The 19,478-nt window shown below is 38.4% G+C and overlaps 3 protein-coding genes across 3 annotated transcripts; 1 reads left to right on the forward strand and 2 right to left on the reverse strand.

The window, feature by feature from the left end:
- Window positions 1,878-3,141, reverse strand: LOC104772462 (F-box protein At1g30790-like). The gene is made up of 2 exons (XM_010497072.2): window positions 2,645-3,141; window positions 1,878-2,518 (listed from the first exon to the last, which is right to left on the reverse strand). The coding sequence occupies exons 1-2, from the start codon at window positions 3,083-3,085 to the stop codon at window positions 1,901-1,903; spliced, it is 1,059 nt and encodes a 352-aa protein (XP_010495374.1). The 5' UTR covers window positions 3,086-3,141; the 3' UTR covers window positions 1,878-1,900.
- Window positions 9,558-11,725, reverse strand: LOC104770620. Its single transcript, XM_010495075.2, has 2 exons — window positions 11,636-11,725; window positions 9,558-11,543 (listed from the first exon to the last, which is right to left on the reverse strand). Exon 2 carries the CDS (start codon window positions 11,517-11,519, stop codon window positions 9,882-9,884), a length of 1,638 nt encoding a protein of 545 aa, XP_010493377.1. The 5' UTR covers window positions 11,520-11,543; window positions 11,636-11,725; the 3' UTR covers window positions 9,558-9,881.
- On the forward strand, window positions 15,034-17,947 carry LOC104772463 (probable disease resistance RPP8-like protein 2). Its single transcript, XM_019241857.1, has 3 exons — window positions 15,034-15,952; window positions 16,056-16,202; window positions 16,299-17,947. Exons 1-3 carry the CDS (start codon window positions 15,034-15,036, stop codon window positions 17,945-17,947), a joined length of 2,715 nt encoding a protein of 904 aa, XP_019097402.1.

Genomic DNA, 19,478 nt, shown 5'->3' on the forward strand with positions numbered 1-19,478 from the left:
GTGAAAAGGAAACGAGGCCGAGTCTTTGACCTAATCAGAAACGAGTCGGCGAAATCTTTACTGCGGATGATTGAGAACCACAGCTTCGACACATACTGAAATCGGATGAGGGCTTCACCTGGAAGTCTACAGAGTATCTCTACAGTGAGATCAAGAGGGATGAATTTTGTGGAGCTTCCGTTGAGGCGCTTACGTGAGGGAGACGATTCTGAATCTTCCATGGCCGCTGGTGGTGATGAATCGTTGTGATGATCCACACACAACCCTAATAACAACTACAAAATTGTAAAGATGATGTTATTTACTCATGTAACAATATTTACAATTTTTAACTATACATTACTAACCCATTATGTTGCAGGCCCATCTAACCCATTATGTTGCTGATTTTGAGTTGACTAATCATTTTATTTTTTTCCCCTAATTTGGTTAGATCGAGAGAATTATCTTCGTTTAGGTAATCATTTCACTGTTGGTGTTTTAGAGTTTGAACTCAGGATACAAAATTATTACATGGACTACTAAAGAAGTAAAATTGTAGTTATTTACTTATTTACAATATTTAATTATGTTAAATAACCCATATTGCTGCTGATACTGTTAGGGCCATCTAAAGTGGACTTACGTTTACAAGTTTCAACTCAAGATTTTGGTAGATAGAGAGGAGTATCATTTGTTATTTCATCTATAACTTGGTGATCAAGAGGATACCAAAAGGCAATAAGAGAAGAGTACACTTATAGAGAAAATGAGTGGAAGAAGGATGCAATATCAGCCGATGAAGTTAACAAATGTGTATATTAAACAGGGAAAAGCTTGGAAAAAATAGAACAAGAAAATAAGTTCACTGAGCCTTTACTTTACATACAACTTGTAAGTTGTCATCATTTATTCATCATTTATTCACTTTCGTAATATTGGTACTGCTCATGGGTAGTTACAGATCAACCATTTTTATTTATACATATACATCAATCACTTCATTGATAAACATTTGTAGTTATATAGAGAAGCCAAGACCGAAGCAAGAAACCGGTTTTTCAAAAGGACAATTCAAAAGAAACCGGGGGACTTGATTCATTCATTCATGGTGCATACATACATTCTCATTCATGCATAATTGCTTCTTAGTTCACTGCTTGCTGATTAGATTCATTGTTTCCTCTACTTCTTCCTGTTTTTGCTTGTCTCACTGGTTGCTTCTTTCATGGCTTGCGTAATTTTAATTTATTTACTAGCCATAATTATTACAATTTAAATTGTGAATTAGTCTTTCATCTGTTTCAATATTTATTTGTATTTCTCTCTTTACATTTCAAAATTTGACAATTTCTACCGTGTTGTTTTTTTTTTTTAATGATTTATAGTGATATTATACGTTGTTGTTGAACTCAAATTGGAATTTGTAAACAGCCGGTGTGTGTGGCTTCAACAACTCCTTTGTAATGATCTTCCAATCAATAAAAAGCTTGTTCGACGAAAGGAAAAAAAAAAAGTTTAACTCAAATTGAACCGGACACAGAATGAGAAGAGTAGGAAAAACCGAAATTTCAATCATCTTCTCTGTAAAGGTAGACTTTTTTTTTTCCAAATTGAAGCAACTGTCGACATATTCATTCGAATTATCTAACCGAAAATGTTCCAAAACCAACTAAGTATTTTGTCTAGACAAATCAAATACCTTTACTTCTCATATCCATCCATCTACACATGCGATTCAGTTTTTCAGAATCAAAGCAATGTTCTCTTCCTTCTTCCTATACAATCTTCTTGCATAGATAGTTTCTCTGAAGTAGAACTTCAACCAAGATTTTCGGATAGAGTTGCTTTGATTGTAAATGTAAACCAAACAAAAGTCATACGATTGAATTGAATGGAACAAAGCTAATGAAATCTCATCTCACAAGTACATAATATTCTCAACGAAACCAGGAAAACTCAAAATCTCACGAGTTCGCTTACCAATCCCATAAACACGTCTAAATTCATCATCAGCAATTCCTTCGATATCCACTCTTCGTATGCTCTCTCTTTGAAAATCGTAATACCAAACACTAAACGGTATAGATGACTTTAACCGTGAACCAATTATAATAAGCTCACCCGTACGAATCTCTCCCTTAAGGTTAACGTAACCCTTAAGTACATTATACAAGTCAGAAGGTCGGGCACACCTTGTTTCAGACCACTCTTGTTTCTCAGCATCTTCTAAAATCCACAACACCACCTCATTGAATCCATCATATTCTATACCGCCCAATTTCCCGTTGTAGTTTAAAAGAGAAGAATCGTAAAATAACCTAATACGTGGTTTTTCGGGTGGTTGAATCAGGTCCAGCTTCTCAGATCTAACATCAAATCTAATTATTATTCTTGAGCTGCCTTCAGCTATATAGTATATAACACCATTGATGCATATTCCTTCACGGACATCGTAATAATATCTAACACTTTGGGTGATTTCAATCTTTCTCCACTCTTTTTGTTGAGACTGTAGTGTGAAAACGTAATGCTCCAGCTGGAAACCTTTTTTCCCACGCATAGCGCGGTCACGATTGAACATCATTACACACAACACTTTGTATTGATCTCCCACCGGATCGTACCCGAGACGTGCGTACACTTGTCTCCCGTTGGACTCAACATCCGGCAGTTTCACTATTTGTCTAGTGGTCGGATTACAAACCGCGATCGAAGAGCCACGCGTGCAGCAGACGAAACCGTTCACGGGACGAGATCTGATGTAGTAGACCAGATCCGAGATCGTCATGTCGTGCCTGGCGACAGCCGTGGAGGTTCTGTCGTTTCTTCCGTGTTCTGGAGCTGAGAAGATAAAACGTTTCCGCGAATCGAAGTGCTTGAAGGTGAAAAGGAAACGAGGTCGAGTCTTTGACCTAATCAGAAACGAGTCGGCGAAATCTTTACTGCGGATGGTTGAGAACCACAGCTTCGACACGGCTTGGAATCGGATGAGGGCTTCCCCTGGAAGTCTACAGAGTATCTCTACGGTGAGATCAAGAGGGATGAATTTTGTGGAGCTTCCGTTGAGGCGCTTACGTGAGGGAGACGATTCTGAATCTTCCATGGCCGCTGGTGGTGATGAATCGTTGAGATGATCCACACACAACCCTAACAACTACAAAATTGTAAAGATGATGTTATTAACTGTTTTAATTACACTAACTCAATTTTTAGTTAGAGGGGGTATTCAACTTATATTTTCAAGGATTTTTAAGTATTTTTAAAATCTTTTGTTATTCAATTGATGATTTTAAAATTTTTTATGAAATCCTATGTTATTCAATTAAGATTTTTATAAAATCTTTTAAAATAATTTAGAATCTCTTATTATTCAATCAATCTTATTATATAAAGTTGGGTTTTGAAAGTTAGCCATTAACAAGATTTTGACACGTGTCAAATTATTAATTTGAGATTTTGACATGTGTAAAAGTTAATATTTAATAGCATAAATTTGAGATAATGACAAAAAAACAAAAAAATTGTTTAAATAATATTAATAATGTAAAAAGATAATTATCAAAAATTACAAAAAATAAACAGTTTAAAAAAAAAATAATTATAAAGAGATCATATATTTCATAAAATTCAAAATTATAACATTATTTACTTATTTTTAATTTTAAGTTATTAATTAAAAAAAATAGAAAAGAGATTAAGAAAAATGTACAGTTGATTATTAATTCTAAAAAATGTAAATACTCACTTCTACATAAACATAAATCGTCTCACATTTTTCATCTAACAAAATAATTTATTCAAAAACACTGCTCTAAACTTTGTTCTATTGGTAAAAAAATTTTAATGAGAAGGTAAATTTTCTTTATTTTTTTAAACTAAAACTTTCTCCTACTTTCTCCTTTTTCAGTTTGGAATAAGTAAGAGATTAATATGTTGGCCCAAACAAAAATGTAAGATTAATATATGTGTTTTCTTTTTCTAATACTGTATTTAAATTTTATTGTAGTGTTTTTAGATTATTTTATTTAATTTCTATTTTCATCTCTGATTTGAGATTCATATATTACCTTGCTTATAATTTTCTATTATTTCTTTAATTATGTCAAATTAATTTTCTTCTAATTTTCAACTTTGATTGGTTGGTCATAGACGTTTTTTATGCAAACATAATTGTTACCATTCATTCAATCTCAAAGGAAGATAAAGAGTGGAACCCCATCAACATAATGGTTGGATAAAATAGGCTAATCAAACACAAACTTACAACAAACAATATTGATAGATAGGAAAAGCATAAACTGTTTTGTGTCATAATAATGTGTCAAAGACACTTCCATAAATACATTAAGAAATATAACATTAGTTACTATCAAAAGATTTTGTGACGTTGGAAAAGGGCTTTTAGTTTTATTGGTTGCCGGAGCATGCCACTTTGAGATAGCTAAAAGACGTAAACATGTTCTCTCCACACATGAGTAAGGCAGAGCCAAGGTTCTCTTCATGGTGGAAGAGGTTGGACGCCTGCAAGGTTATGTCCCCAAGGAAGGAAGGCGGAGCCACGGTTCCCTTCATGGTGGAGGAGGTTGGACACAAGGTTCTCTCCATAAGGGAGGAGGGCGAAGCCGAGGTTCTGTTTATGGTTGGTCATACACTATTGTGTGATACATCATTGATTAGTATACTATGTAATATACTTTTTATTTGAGAAGTTTCTTGAACCGATAATTTTAGTGTGTAAAGAAACTATGCAAAAGTGAAAATAAATAGACGTATAATAGTTGGCTGAATGTGTTTATATAGATATTTTCCTATGTGGTGGTAAAGAATATATTTGTAACATATAATATACTTAGATGTAAAAGATACACCTAATGGTTGGATAAAATAGGCTAATCATACACAAACTTACAACAAACATAGATAGATAGATTAGAAAACTATAAACTGTTTTTGATAGATCCATAGGAGCTCGGAGACAGAGGCTACATACATCATGATGTGTCAAAGACACTTCCATGAATACATTGGGAAATTTAACATTAGTTACTCTCAAAAGATTTTGTGACATTGGAAAAAGGCTTTTAGTTTCATTAGTTGCCGGAGCATGCCACATTGAGATAGCTAAAAGACGTAAATATGTTCTCTCCACACATGAGGAGGGAAAAACCAAGATTCTCTCGATAGTGGAGGAGGTCGGACGCATGTAAGACTATCTTCCCAAAAGAGGAAGGCGGAGCCAAGGTTCTCTTCATGGTGGAGGAGGTTGGACACATGATTCTCTCCATAAAAGAGGAGGGTGGAGCCGAGGTTCTCTCCATGGTTGGTTATACACTATTGTGATGATACATCATTGATTAATATACTATGTAATATATTCTTTATTCGAAAAGTTTCTTGAAACAATAATTTTAGTTATTAAGAAACTATGCAAAAGCTAAAATAAAGAGACATATAATAGTTGACGTAATGTGTTTATATAGATATTTTCCTAGGTAGTGATAAAGAATATATTTGTAACATACAATATACTTAGATGTAAAGAAATATACTTTTTAATGGTAACAGAAATCAAAAATTTGTAAATGGATATAAAACAGTGTATTATAGCAAAAAATGTTTTTTATAAATAACGTATAACAAATTTTAATATATTTTTGTTAAATTTAATCTTATTTACAAAAGTTTAAAACCCGCACATCGGGCAGGTCCTTATCTAGTAGTTTATAAAACCAACTTCAATTTTTTTTTTTTTTTTTTTTTGACAACAATAAAATTGACTAAAACAGCCAATCCGAAGGGACATTGTTAACGTAGGTAACTTGTTGCGGAAGCTTGCGGACTCGCCGTGCTAAATTATCCGCTTTACCATTCTGTGCGCGTGGGACGTAGACTACGTTGAAGGCAACGAACTCCTCCTTATCTGCCTGAATGTCCTCCAAATAAGGTAGAAAAGCTGGCCACTCTGTTGGCGAAGACACCATCTTCACTAAATCCGAGCAGTCGGTGAGGAAAATTACAGATTGATTATCCGCCCCAATCATGCATCGCATAGCCCAAATAAGGGCTTCGACCTCGGCATGAAGAGGAGTAAGGCTGCGTCGAAAGTTGGATGCCCCCATAGAAGGCGTATCACCCCAAGGGGACATACAAAACCATCCTCTACCCGTAAAACAATCCGTATCTTTCCAAGAACCATCAACAAAACACATATAGCTCGAAAAATAGCTAGGAACCTGAAACATCCGGTTTCCGCCAGGAACACCTACACTAGTATGTCCTGGAACCTCAAGCACATCCTCTATCTGAGCCAGAGCCCATGCTTTGGCCTCATCCTCCGCTATCCGTAAAATTGCAAGAGGATTCGAATCCAAATTACTGAACAATTTATCATTCCTCGCTTTCCAAATATACCATAGCATCCAGGGGAATACCTCAGAGGATGGTATATCATTGAACCGCCAAAAAAGACTATCCATGTTAGAATAAATTGATTCTGTTGGGAAAAAACCCAGACCCGTCGGGAACTGCGACAAAGCCCAAACCTGTCTGGCATTCAAAGAGGGTCTGATTTATCGTCTCCTCTTGAAGTCCACAAAGCCCACACAAAGCATCAGAACATATTCCCCGTTTCCTTAAATTTGCTGCAACCGCCACACAACCCGAAAGGACTTGCCACATAAAATGACGTATCTTCGGGGGACATCTAACCTTCCACAAAAACGCCCAGAGAGGAGCTATAGTCAGACCAAAAGTTGTCGTATCAGAGAAATCCCGCATATCTGAGCGGAGAACGTGATACCCTGACTTAACCGAATATTTACCAGACGTAGTAAAATGCCACCCCAACAAATCCGGTTTATCCGGTGATCGCAAAGGTATGGCAGAAATTACAGCCACATCTTCCGGTACAAAAGTAGCCTGAAGCTGAGCCATATCCTATGTATTAGAATCCCTGGTAATAAAATTTGAAACTCGGAGTAGGGGATCATGAAGAGAACCACTACTTAATGCTCGTCTTGGGAATTGAGCAGGAATCCATGGGTCCGTCCATACAGAGATAGAAGACCCGGATCCTACCCGTTTAATTAGTCCTTTGTTTACCAGAGAGCGAGCAGAAACTATACTCCGCCACCCATAAGACGAGGAGTAACATTACTTGGATCCAACGGATCAGAATGCCGATAATAGCGACCTTTAAACACCCGTGCAAAAAGAGAGTCGGGAACCGTAATTAGCCGCCATAATTGTTTAGCAAGTAACGCCATGTTGTATTCATCTAAACATCTGTAACCCAATCCCCCAGTATTTTTGCTGTGGCACAACTTGTCCCAAGCAATCCAGTGCATACCCCTCGTCTGCCAAGACGAACTCCACCAGAAATTCGAGACCGCACTAGTCAATTTCCGAGTTACCGTTTTTGGTAATCTAAAGCACGTCATCACAAAGGTCGGGACCGCCGTAGCTACAGATTTTATCATAACTTCCTTTCCCCCTCTAGATAACAATCGTGCAGGCCAACTACTAACCCGAGCCTGAAGCTTATCCTGAACAAACGAAAATATTTTTGTTTTAGAGCCACCCAGGCTCTCCGGAATTCTTAAATACGAGCTCATTCCACCTAGATTTGTTATCCCCAAAACTCCCTTTAGTTCCTCCCTAAGTCCTCCATCCACTGTATGCCCAAATTGGACAGAGGATTTCTGAAAATTGATCTGCTGACCAGAGACCGATTCATACTGCTTGAGAATCCCCAACACCACCTCACATTGTTCCCTAGTAGCCTTACAGAAAAATAAACTATCATCCGCAAATAACAAATGAGAAATAGGAGGGCTTGCAGTAGAGACCCTTATACCAGTAATAAGTTTGGCCTCTTCTGCACGCCTGAAATGGCCGATAAGCACCTCCGTACAAAGAATAAAAAGATATGGCGAGAGAGGATCCCCCTGCCTCAACCCCCGATCCGGAATAATGGACCCGTGTGGGGATCCATTAATTAAGACCCTGTACTGAACCGAAGTCACAGACCACATTATCCAAGATATCCACTTCTCACAAAAACCAAAATTTCTGAGCAAGTGTTCGACAAACTGCCATTCCACCCGGTCATAAGCCTTGCTCATATCTGTCTTCATAGCCATAAATTTTCCTTTATAGGATGGATTAGTACGGAGACCATGGAACATTTCCTGAGCAATTAATATATTATCCAAAATAAGGCGTCCCGCTACAAAAGCCGACTGCGTTTCCGAGACCAACGAAGAGAGGAGAGGATGTAATCGTTGACACAAAACCTTTGAAATAATTTTATACCCAACATTGCACAAGCTAATAGGGCGTAACTCTGTCATCCGGGTTGGTTTATCCACCTTCGGAATGAGACAAATGTTTGTTTCATTCAACCGTTTATCAAAAACTCCTTCCTGAAGAAAGGAATTGACCATGAAAACCAAATCAGCTTTGATCGTGCCCCATGCTTTCTGATAAAATAATGCTGTCATACCATCCGGACCCGGAGCTTTATCCGGATGCATCATAAATAGAGCCTGTTTTATTTCAGACTCAGTAGCCTCCCGGGTTAGAGAATCATTGTCTGCCTGACTGACCGATGGAGTAATCACTGCTAGGCTCTCCGCAAAATCTATGGGATTCGAAGAAGTGAAAAGCTCCTGAAAATAAGACACTGCAATATGTTGAACCTCACTGTCCCGTGTTAACCAAGTACCTGTCTGATCATGAAGACCAACAATTTGGTTCCGCACCCGTCTCTGTTTTGTCTGAGCATGGAAATAACTAGTATTGTAATCACCAAATCTCATCCATCGGCTCCTACTTTTCTGATACCAATATACCTCCTCATCCCGATATGCCTCCCTAAGTTTCCAAGTAAGCTCTGCTATCTCTTCCACCGACGTACTATCATTTTCTTGTGCCACCGCTATTTTTTCTTTTAGATCCTCAATTGTCTCCCGCCCATACTGTACCTGCGTGTGTCTCCACTGAGAAATAGCCCGCCGGCAAGTAGTAATTTTATCCACTAAAGAGGCATTCGAGGAATTGACCCCCGCACCCCATCCTTCCGCTACAGCTTCGAAAAATCCTTCTTTATCCAGCCAGCGTCTATCAAAGCGGAAATTGTTCCTCCCCTGCCGACGTTTGGCTTCAATAACAGCTAAAACCGGTTTATGATCCGAAGCAACCATTGGTAAATAATCCGTGAAGGAATCCGTGAACAAATCATGCCACTGTTTGTTTGCTAACGCTCTATCTAACCGACATCTTATCGGTTTCTTATTCCGCCAACCTCTCCATGAAAGGCTATCACCCAAAGAGGGAAACTCTAATAACCCACAATGGCGAATCATGGTATTAAAAGACACAAAGGAAGAAGCATGACGCAACTTCCCACCCCTCTTCTCATGGTTACCTTTGATTTCATTGAAATCTCCAATTAAAAACCAAGGTTGATCTCTGGCTAAGTTGCGTTTTGGAACCGGATCACCATAAACAAAAGATAAGTAAATTGTTTGTCCTTTATAAGTTAACTCCACATCAATTAGTCTATTAGACTCAAATAAAACAGAAACATTATTATTTTTATTGTCATTGTAAAACAATGCCAAACCACCACTTGAACCAATAGGGTCTACAGTTTTTAAAGCAGAATAACCAAAATGACCAACAAAAGGTTCTAAAATTGAAAAAGGTTGTCTTGTTTCAGACAAAAACAAAAAATCAGGCTTGTGCTGCTTCCATAAATCCCTGAGATATCCAACAGTAGCTTTGTTGCCCAGCCCCTGACAATTCCAACTTAATATCTTCATTTAATGAATTTCGGAACTGGTGGCTTAGCTCCACCTGCTATACCCTTCTCCACCTCCTGTGGTTTCTGGGCACCATTATCCGCAACCAAGGCAGCACTCTTGAGAGCGGTCCACAACTGTTTCTTGCCCAAGCGGAACCACAAGATCCCCAACGGAAACAGAGGGTGCAGGCACTTCGTGTTGTGACTCCCCTACATTCACCAAAGCACCCGAAGCATCCGTTTCTGCAGCAACGACAGCAACCTTTGGATCCTCATCCTGGAACAGAGCCTTGCGGACCACCTTAGCAGGACGAGAGTCACCCGCAATATCCTCACCAACCGGGACAGTCACCTCCGCCTTGGTCTCCGAATGAACAGCAGACCTCCGTGCTGCTTCTCCCAGATGCCGATGATCATACGTCTGATATCGGCGCTGTTTTGTTACCGGACCACCAACTGGAAACACCGGTTTCCCCTTGGACCCCTTGTCGACCCTCCCCTCGAGAGGCCTCTTCCCATCAGCCTTAGAACCTTTGTACCCCTCCGACTTAACTGCTCCCTTATAACTCTGATAACGCCTATCAGCATCATCTCGAGGCAGGACAGTTGGTTCTTGAGTAGGCTCCTCCAGAAGAGGACAATGATCTTCATCATGACACATACTGAAGCACTTACGACAATACCCAAACAATCTTTCATACCGTAGAGAGACAGTAGTTTCTTCACCATTAAAGAACTCTACCTCGGTTTCAAAGCTTAGACACTTGAGACCGTTGACCGTCACTTGAACCCTCCCCCCGTCAATATCCACATCCAGCACAGTCCCCAGGGCTTCACCAATACTCTTGAAGGTCGGAGCAGCCCAAAATTGGAAAGGGACTCCCATAACACGGACCCAAAACGTCAAGCTCGAAGGGTAGGACGAGTCCACATTCGGACACCAGCGGACCATGGAGGCCATCCAATGGTCGAAGTGAAATGGAGCCAGCTTCAAAACCTCCACCATATCAGTTTTGTCATCAAAGTCGAACTGAAACTTCCCCATTCCCAAATCTGCACCTACCACCTTGCCCTCAAGGTGCCAGATCCTGGGAAACATCACCAGGAGAGCCTTCATATCCTGAGCCCTCGGATTCAAGCATCGACCCACCACCGTTTTAGCATAACCTTCGATGAGCGCCTTATCAAAGAAAGGAACCTTGACTTTGTGCTTCACGACTGAAGGAATCACCCCTTTCGCACTCGAACTCTGACCCAACATCAAACTTTGAGACATGGTAACAAATAAGACCACAGAAGTTTCGAAAAAAAAGAAGACAAATTGCAACAAATCGAAGAAAGAAAGAAGAACACAATTGAGATGATGTTGCTGTCTGACTCGAGGTTCATATTTATACTCAACCGCCAACCCCATTCGCCAAATCATCACACCAAATCTAACCATTAATCCTCGTATCTGCATATCCCAGCAGAGAAACAATCTCCCCGTAATAAAGAAAAACCACCAAAGCGAATCAAACCAGAGAGAAATCAGGGCCAATATCAAAGCCCGTTCAACAGCACACAACCTCTGTACAAATCCAGAAAACCAAAGATACCAATCTTGCCGCTGTGTTGTTATAAAAATCTTCGCAGATACTCTCCACAGATCGCTGAACCGTGAATCACGCGACAGCTCATAGTCAACACACACATCGTACGAGAAACCACAGAAATCCACCATGAGAACCATAAACCCGTCGATCCACCGAATCCACTGCGAAATTGAAATCATCAATGCCAGAATCACCTTCTCACATAAATGAAAAGAAATCGTAATATGTAACGAGATAGAAGCAACCATCTCACCCCAACGGAAGGACCAGCCGATCCAGCTTTCCTTATTTGATCTGAACTCGCGAATCAGAAGATGCACCCCGAATTGCCATAGATCCGCTTTAAACAGAGACCCCCATATCTCCCCCAGATCAGTAGCCCAAAGCCCCGGAGATTGCTTCAATCGCGAGATACGCGTTGTAGCATCTGACCGAAAATCACACCAAATATCCCCCCATATCTCGTGGAGAAATCCCAGAAAACACAACCGAAGATCTCCATCAGATCGACCAAATAGATACCGGCAATAGCTCTGAGAGCCCCAAAAACGAAACCGACGACCGCCGCACAATCCCATCAAAACCCTAGAATCGCCATCTCCATTGCCTCTCTCTCTCTGCTTTTCTCTGCTTTTTGTATTGACTAACTTCAAATTTCTTGTTATTCATAATATCACAATTTGTTTAGAATGCTACTTTGAATGATTTCATTTTTAAAAAATAAACAGTCATAAAAGATAACTCAGGCAACTATAATCTCCTCAGATCAGCAGCCACCTTCTCCACCTGTAAACCACTAGAAGTCACTCATTGCGACGCTAACCTCAACTCAAAGCACCAGCAGCAACAAAACAAAACCAATATTAGGGGAAAAAAGTAAACCACGAAACAAGATATACTAATGATACTGACGAAAAGGAGATGTTATAAAGAACCACCACCGGCAGCCAAAACATCACCAAAGCAGTAACACCGGAGCTACTGGTAAGCTCAAAATGGAGACCCCAAGACAATAACCAAACACCCGACGCATCACAAAGGACACCCTCCTAAAAGATATGCTTCAGACATATTTGACCAACAGAGAAGCGTCCATTCTAACGCCAAGCCTTATCGTCGAGGAAGATGACCAAAACTGAAAATTACCGGAAGCATTGTCAAGAATACCTATCCGAAGGAGAGAAGCTAGAGTGGTCAGGCTTCAGCATCTATACGAGACGAAGGGATAAGCCGAGCAAAACAAACACGACTCGCTCCGAATCAGACACCAAATCCACTCGCAAAGGCTATGCTCCGACGGATGAGATCGATGCCACACGGTGAAGACAGAGACGGCAAATCTTCATGACTATGATTTATTTTAGATTGTTTTCATTCATGACACTTTGTTTCCTCTGTTTTGGTTTTTGTCACATTCATGTTTCACGTTTGCTTCTCTTTTATTAGACTAAATGAAGAAGAGGCGATGTGTTGGAGTTAACAGACACATAACAAAGACGTTAACAGAGCTTAAAAGAGCTTGTTTGTTAGACGTTAAGTCCATTGTTGTATAGTAATTTAGCTTCACTATATATGTGTTTGTACAGTGACTTGATTCATTCAATGAGAAAATTCAGATTACTTTACTTCTTCTAATATCTTTTTTTCTTTTTTTCCTCACATTCACGTTTTCTTCTCTCTCTCTCTGTTTTGGTTCTTGATTGTTTGCTTCTCTCTCTCTCCTTCTCCACGACATTATTTCCTTTGGGCTTTTCCTCATCTTCTTCACTTAGCTTCTTCCTCTGTTCTTCATCTCACTTAAAGCTTTGTTTCTTTGTTGCAGGATTTAAAGCTTCACAACTTTGTTTTGTGTCTTTTACAGAGTCTGTGAAATAAAGACTCTGTGGTGGTGTCTCATCGGCATCTCTCACAACTTCATAAATATTTTGCTATAGAATTTTTTTCTGTGTGTTGTAATTTACTATAAAATCTTATAGAATCTCATAAAATCACATTTCATTTTCTAAAAAGAAAAAGGGAATATTAGAAAAAAGATCTTTTCAAAAACATTTGTCCATCTATACTTTTTTTTTTGTAGGTTTGGTTATATAGGTTTTAATTTACTTTTTAACCCAGTTTTGCCCTCATTTTTCAAAAACAAAAAAAAATATATAAATAAATTTTGAAAGTAAATTTATATCCAAAAATAAGAAAACAAAATAGAAACCTAAGCCTCTAATTCACTGAGAGACTTCTACAAGACTAAAACCTTTTTTTCTTTTACAACGGGAGGAGAATCAACTTTAACCTTTGTGGGTAAATAACTGAATTCCACATCAAACATACTTTGCTCTAATTCATAGTCTTCTGAAACCATCACCTTCAACTTTTCAAAAGACGTAGTGGGTTGCAAAGTCAGTAAGCTCGCACATTTTTCTTCATCATCAATAAATCTTCACTCTTTGTTGGCATCTAGTGACCATACACCACAAGTAACGTAGATTTGTATCATAAACAAGTAAGTGAAATTTTCGTGGAAGGTGGAAGAGATGGTAAACAACCGATCATGAGATCATAAGTTATGTCGAATGTCAATTTTTGCTGTTTTTGTCTTTCTTCTAAATAATTTAGAATACACATTCTAAAATACTCTACAGATTATAAATTCTAAAATGTTAATGATATATCTTTTACTTCTTTTAGTATACAGTGTAAAACGTAGAAAATATATTCTGAATTGATGTAGAATGAAGAAAAATATAGAATACATATTCTTAATTTGGTAAAACATTCAAAATTCAATTTCTGAAGTTTTTAGAATAAATTTTCTTCTAAACTTCTTGGAACATGTACAAACTGTAGAAGAATAATCTAAATTTTTCAGAATTTGAAAAAATCATAGAATGTCTTTTCTGAACAATTTAGACTAAAAATCATCAATTTATAAACTGATTTTTGACACCCAAAATATTTTTTTTACACAGTTGTATACTAACATGGGTTTACTGTTTATTTTTTGGTTTAAACTCCTAAAAATTTTACTATATCTATTAGTAAGGACATTTTCGTCACAATTGATAATCTTAAAAAAAAAGTGTATATGGACAAATGTTTAGTAAAAATTCATTTATTTATAATTTTCCCAAAGAAAAATAAAAAAAAATCTAAAACACAATCAAATTTTCCTAAAATTATCCTAAATCTTTCAAAATACTACCAAATCCTTTTTAAATTGAATACCCCCTCTTAAAGTTAATAACCCGTTATGTTGCTGATAAGCCCATCTAAAGTGGACTATCTCAAATGTTTTTTCTTCTTTGGGCCGGAAGAGTTGACTTTAAAAAATAAAATAAAAAAATTGTGCAAAAGAAATGCATTAATTCAGAGTTGACTAATAATAAAAAGCCGTATCGTCGTCGTCCTCATCAGAACTTAAAAGTGAGAGCTACTGAGGGTGAGTCCCGAGAAAATCAGAACTTCTCTTTTTGGGTATGAACTAAATTTTCTGATGTAACGATTCATTCACTAGAATTTTTTTTTTAATTTTTTTTTTGTTTCATATTTTGGTTAGATCGAGAGAATCGTCTTACTGTTGGTGTTTTAGAGTTTGAACTCAGGATTTTGGGTAGATAGAAGAGAATCATTTGTTATATTGAAATTTGGATTTGGTCGATGCATTGCAGAAGGTATACATCTCTGCCTCTTTGTAATGGCCGAGGCAGTATAGCATTTGGATTGCAGAAGCTATGGGAGCTACTAATTCGAGAATCGAATAGGCTAAAAGGAGTCCATGAACAAGCTACGGAACTCCAAAGCGATCTGAGACGGCTAAAATCGTTTGTGAAGGATGCAGAAACTAAGAAGAGAAAAAGCGAGAGAGTGAGAAACTGTGTGGGTGATATTGTAGAGATTGTGTATGATGCTGAGGACGTAATCGAGAGTTTTCTTATCAAAGAAGAGAGGCGTGTAAGAGAAAGAAGAGGGTTTAAGAAGCATTTAAAGAGTGTTTCTTGTGTTACATTTGCTAACCAGGAGTTTTGTTCACAAATCAGAAGCATTATCACTAGGATCTCCAAGGTAATAGATAACATGGAGAGATTTGGAGTGAGAGAGATCATCGACAAACAAGAAGAAGAAGAAGACCTATTGGGTCATCTCGTGGAGATACGACAATCTTTTCCTAGCGTTTCTGAAAGCAGCCTTGTTGCTGTGGAGCCTAGTGTTGAAGAGCTAGTGAGTCATATTGTAGGGGAGGATGGTGTTCAAGTGGTTTCGATATGTGGGATGGGCGGTGTTGGGAAAACCACTCTAGCTAGACAAGTTTTTCATCATGAGATGGTGCGGCGTCATTTCAGTGGATTCGCTTGGGTTTTTGTTTCACAAGAGTGTAGACAGAAGCATGTGTGGCGGGTGATGTTACAGAGCCTTAGGCCGAAAAATGAGGAACAGAGGATTTTGGAGATGACAGTGTCTGGACTCCAAGATGAGCTGTTTAAGTTACTTGAAACCGAGAAATGTTTGATTGTCCTTGATGACATTTGGAGCAGTGCAGCTTGGGAGCTTATAAAGCCAGCTTTTCCACATACATCAGGTGACTCGTAACCATGAATCATAATGTTTTTTTAGGTACAAAATGTTAGAAAACAAAAGCATTCGTCTCAGCTGGTGTCTAATATTAATTGAACCATGTTCAGGTAGCAAGGTTTTACTCACTTCTAGGAATGAGGGTGTTGGTTTGCATCCAGATCTAAAAGCCGTTATCTTTAGGCCTAGATGCCTAACTCATGAAGAAAGCTGGGAAGTTTTTCAGAAGATGGCTTTTTTTGGGAGAAACGATATAGGTATGTCCATTAATGAGTTCAAAGGTCTTTGCATTTTATGGAAGTAGTCCAATTGTTAAAACAGAATGAGCTAAGAGTCTTATGTTTTGTGTGTAGAGTTTCAGGTTGATGATTTAATGGAAGAGATTCAACAAATGCTCAAACATTGTGGAGGGTTACCATTAGCTTTGAAAACTCTTGGAGGGTTGTTAGCTACAAAACGCACTGCGTCCGGGTGGAGAAAGGTACACAACAATATTGGATCTCATATTGTAGGAGAGATTGGTGAAAATGGCGGCATTGGTAGTTTGGTATTCAATGTGTTAACTTTGAGTTATGAAGATTTACCTTGTCATTTGAAGCACTGCTTTCTTTACCTTGCCCATTTCCCGGAAGATTATGATATACAAACAGAGACATTGTTCAATTACTGGGTCGCAGAAGGAATAGTGACGGTGCATAATGAAGAGAATACTATTGTAGATATAGCTGAGGATTATTTGGAAGAGTTGGTTAAAAGGAGTATGGTATTAGTGGGGAAGAGGAACACTGTGACATCAAGAATTGAATCTTGTCGTCTGCATGACATTGTTAGAGAAGTCTGTTTATTTAAAGCCAAAGAAGAGAATTTCATACAATTTTTCAATGCTCAGAGCCTTGTCACGAATGCTACTAACGCTCCATCACCTACTCTATCCACCAACAGATCACGCAGACTCGCTGTACATTTAGTTGATGATGACGAAAATGAACCTAGTATATTTCAGCAGAGACAGATTCAAAACCCCAAAGCAAGGACCCTTTTGTATATCACTAGAGATTTCAGTCCTTGGATATTATCATCCGCAAGTTATCGAGGTTTAGGATCACTTAGAGTCTTGGATCTCTTTGGAGCTCAATTCAGAAGACGCAAGTTACCTAAGAGCATAGGGAAGCTCATCCACTTGAGGTACCTGAGTTTGAAAGAGACAAACTTGTCTGTATTGCCGTCTTCTCTAGGGAATCTTGTGCTGTTGGTTTATTTGGATTTAGAGATTTACGAGACAGTGGTTCACATACCAAATGTCTTAAAGAAGATGAAGAAGCTGAGATATCTTATGTTACCCGATGAACTCAGCACTAAAACAAAGTTGGAGCTAAGTGCTTTAGTGAAGTTGGAGACCCTCAAGAACTTCTCGCTACATCACAGTAGCGCTAAAGATCTCACCAATATGACCAAACTCAGAACGTTGTGGATCTATTGTGCCTCCATTAACCCTGGAGAGGAAGTTTTACCTTTGTCGCTTGGTGCATCACTGAAACAGTTGGAGGAGTTGATGTTATACAATAAAAGAAACGGCCAGGCCCAAGCCGTGACGATCGATGCAGGAGCCTTTGTTTCCGGTTTTGTAAGACTCAACCAGTTAAGTTTTGATATAAAGATAGATAAGTTACCTAATGAACTTCAATTCCCTTCCCGGATCGCCTCTGTTTCTTTATCCTCTTGTGACCTACCCGAGGATCCAATGCCAGTTCTCGAGAAGCTACATAGCTTGAAAATAGTTAGCTTAGAACTGAATGCTTTCACAGGGAGGAAAATGGTCTGCTCAAAAGCCGGCTTCCCTAAATTGCACACGCTAGAGTTTTCGATACTTGATAATCTTGAAGAGTGGGTCGTAGAAGATGAGTCAATGCCGTGTCTTTGTCATTTAGAGATCAATGACTGCAGGAAGTTGAAGAGTCTTCCTGGTAGATTAAGATACATCACTACTTTAGAGGAGCTTTGATATAGGAACCCAGATGAGGGAACCCACGTGGATAGATGGAAATAGGCAAATGGTTGATAACACTGTTTTGCCTATTCAGTGGATGATAGATGGAGTGCAGTGAAGAGATGGTGAATAGACAAATGGTTGAAAACACTGTTCTGTCTATTCGGTAGCAGTGGAAGATGAAAGGATAGATGGGTGGATTGAGGGACGCCACACAGATCTGTGAAAGGATCTATGATAAGTCAAATCTCAGTCTTCAAGGATTCACACACAAGAAGAAGGAGAAAAGGGTGGTTGCTTCTATCTCAGAAGAAAACCTAAGAAAACTCTCATTTTATTTCATTAAAACTTGAAAGGTTACAATGCTGAGAAGGGACCTTATATAATGGTCCAGCAGCGGGGGACCTTCTAGGGTCGAAATTTATTACAAATAAAAGGACTAAACTTGCAAAAACAACAGACTCGATTTTAGGACTTAAATAAATAAAAAGACTCATAAAGACCCAACGGTCGATTCCTGCAAAACAAGAAAGAACCAACATTTATTATTTGAATTCAAACACTTACCTTGATAATAGCTCTCATGCACGCTCCAGCCCTTCATTGATTGCTTCGGAAATGATGAAAAGAACGGGTTCTTTAATTCCTTGTAGAACTGGCAAAAATGATGCTTGTGGAGTCTTCTCTTTGGAATCTTCTAGTTCAATGAGAGTAATCAGACTTGCAATGGACTTGTTGAATTGTTCCCTTAAGGTCCTTGCTCCCAGCCTTGTCATAGGTTTGTGTATCATTGTTGGCAGAACGGGTTCTTCAGGAAATGGTAGAACGGGTTCTTGGGAAATGGCAGAACGGGTTCTTCCGGAAATTTACTATTGATGTCCTCATCAAGCTTAGAGTAGGATGGATGAAGAATGAATTCAAGGATAAGTTAATCCAAGGTGGAGAAGATCACTACAAAATACAACATGTATCTTATGTTGTGTTCTACAATTGCGGGGACGAATAAGAAAGAAGTACGAGAACAATGATCAACATAAATGCTCAAATACACTTGTTTTATAGTGCTTTTTTGATAAAATAATATAAAAAGTATAATACTTTGAAAATACGATAATTATTTTTACATATTTAGTAAAAATAGCATAAAATTTATCCGTGTCTTAAGTGGATTACTAGTAATTAGCTTTAGAAACCTAGTTAAAATTTGTAAAATATCTTTTTACTTGAGTTGAGTAAATAACATCATCATCTTTAGGTTCTATAAGTCAATAGTGTTTGGTGGTGGATCCGCTAATGGTTGGAACCAATCCAGTAAATTAGAAGAAACTATATATATAGCCTCATAAGTATTAAAAAAAGAAGAGTTTATCCTTGGTGGGTAACACGTCCTCCATGTTAGCAAAATACTCTAAAGCATGCGAATCAGTCAGAGCATTCTCTCGATTTTCAAGCACTTTATAAAGAAGTTTGAAGAAACCATATAGAACGTCGGGCCCGTAGTAGCACCATTCGTCCTGATCAGGTTTTGGGAACGCCTTAACACTCT

This window comes from Camelina sativa, chromosome 20 (assembly GCF_000633955.1).
Source record: "Camelina sativa cultivar DH55 chromosome 20, Cs, whole genome shotgun sequence".
Taxonomy (NCBI): domain Eukaryota; kingdom Viridiplantae; phylum Streptophyta; class Magnoliopsida; order Brassicales; family Brassicaceae; genus Camelina; species Camelina sativa.

Coding starts and splice junctions, on each gene's coding strand:
- LOC104772462 (XM_010497072.2), bottom strand. CDS start 3,085: ATGGAAGATTCAGAATCGTCTCCCTCACGTAAGCGCCTCAACGGAAGC. Junction 2,519..2,644: donor AAATAGTGAAACTGCCGGAT/GTTGAGTCCAAC, acceptor AAAGGTTTCCAG/CTGGAGCATTACGTTTTCAC.
- LOC104770620 (XM_010495075.2), bottom strand. CDS start 11,519: ATGGTTCTCATGGTGGATTTCTGTGGTTTCTCGTACGATGTGTGTGTT.
- LOC104772463 (XM_019241857.1), top strand. CDS start 15,034: ATGCATTGCAGAAGGTATACATCTCTGCCTCTTTGTAATGGCCGAGGC. Junction 15,953..16,055: donor AGCTTTTCCACATACATCAG/GTGACTCGTAAC, acceptor AACCATGTTCAG/GTAGCAAGGTTTTACTCACT. Junction 16,203..16,298: donor TTTTGGGAGAAACGATATAG/GTATGTCCATTA, acceptor TTTTGTGTGTAG/AGTTTCAGGTTGATGATTTA.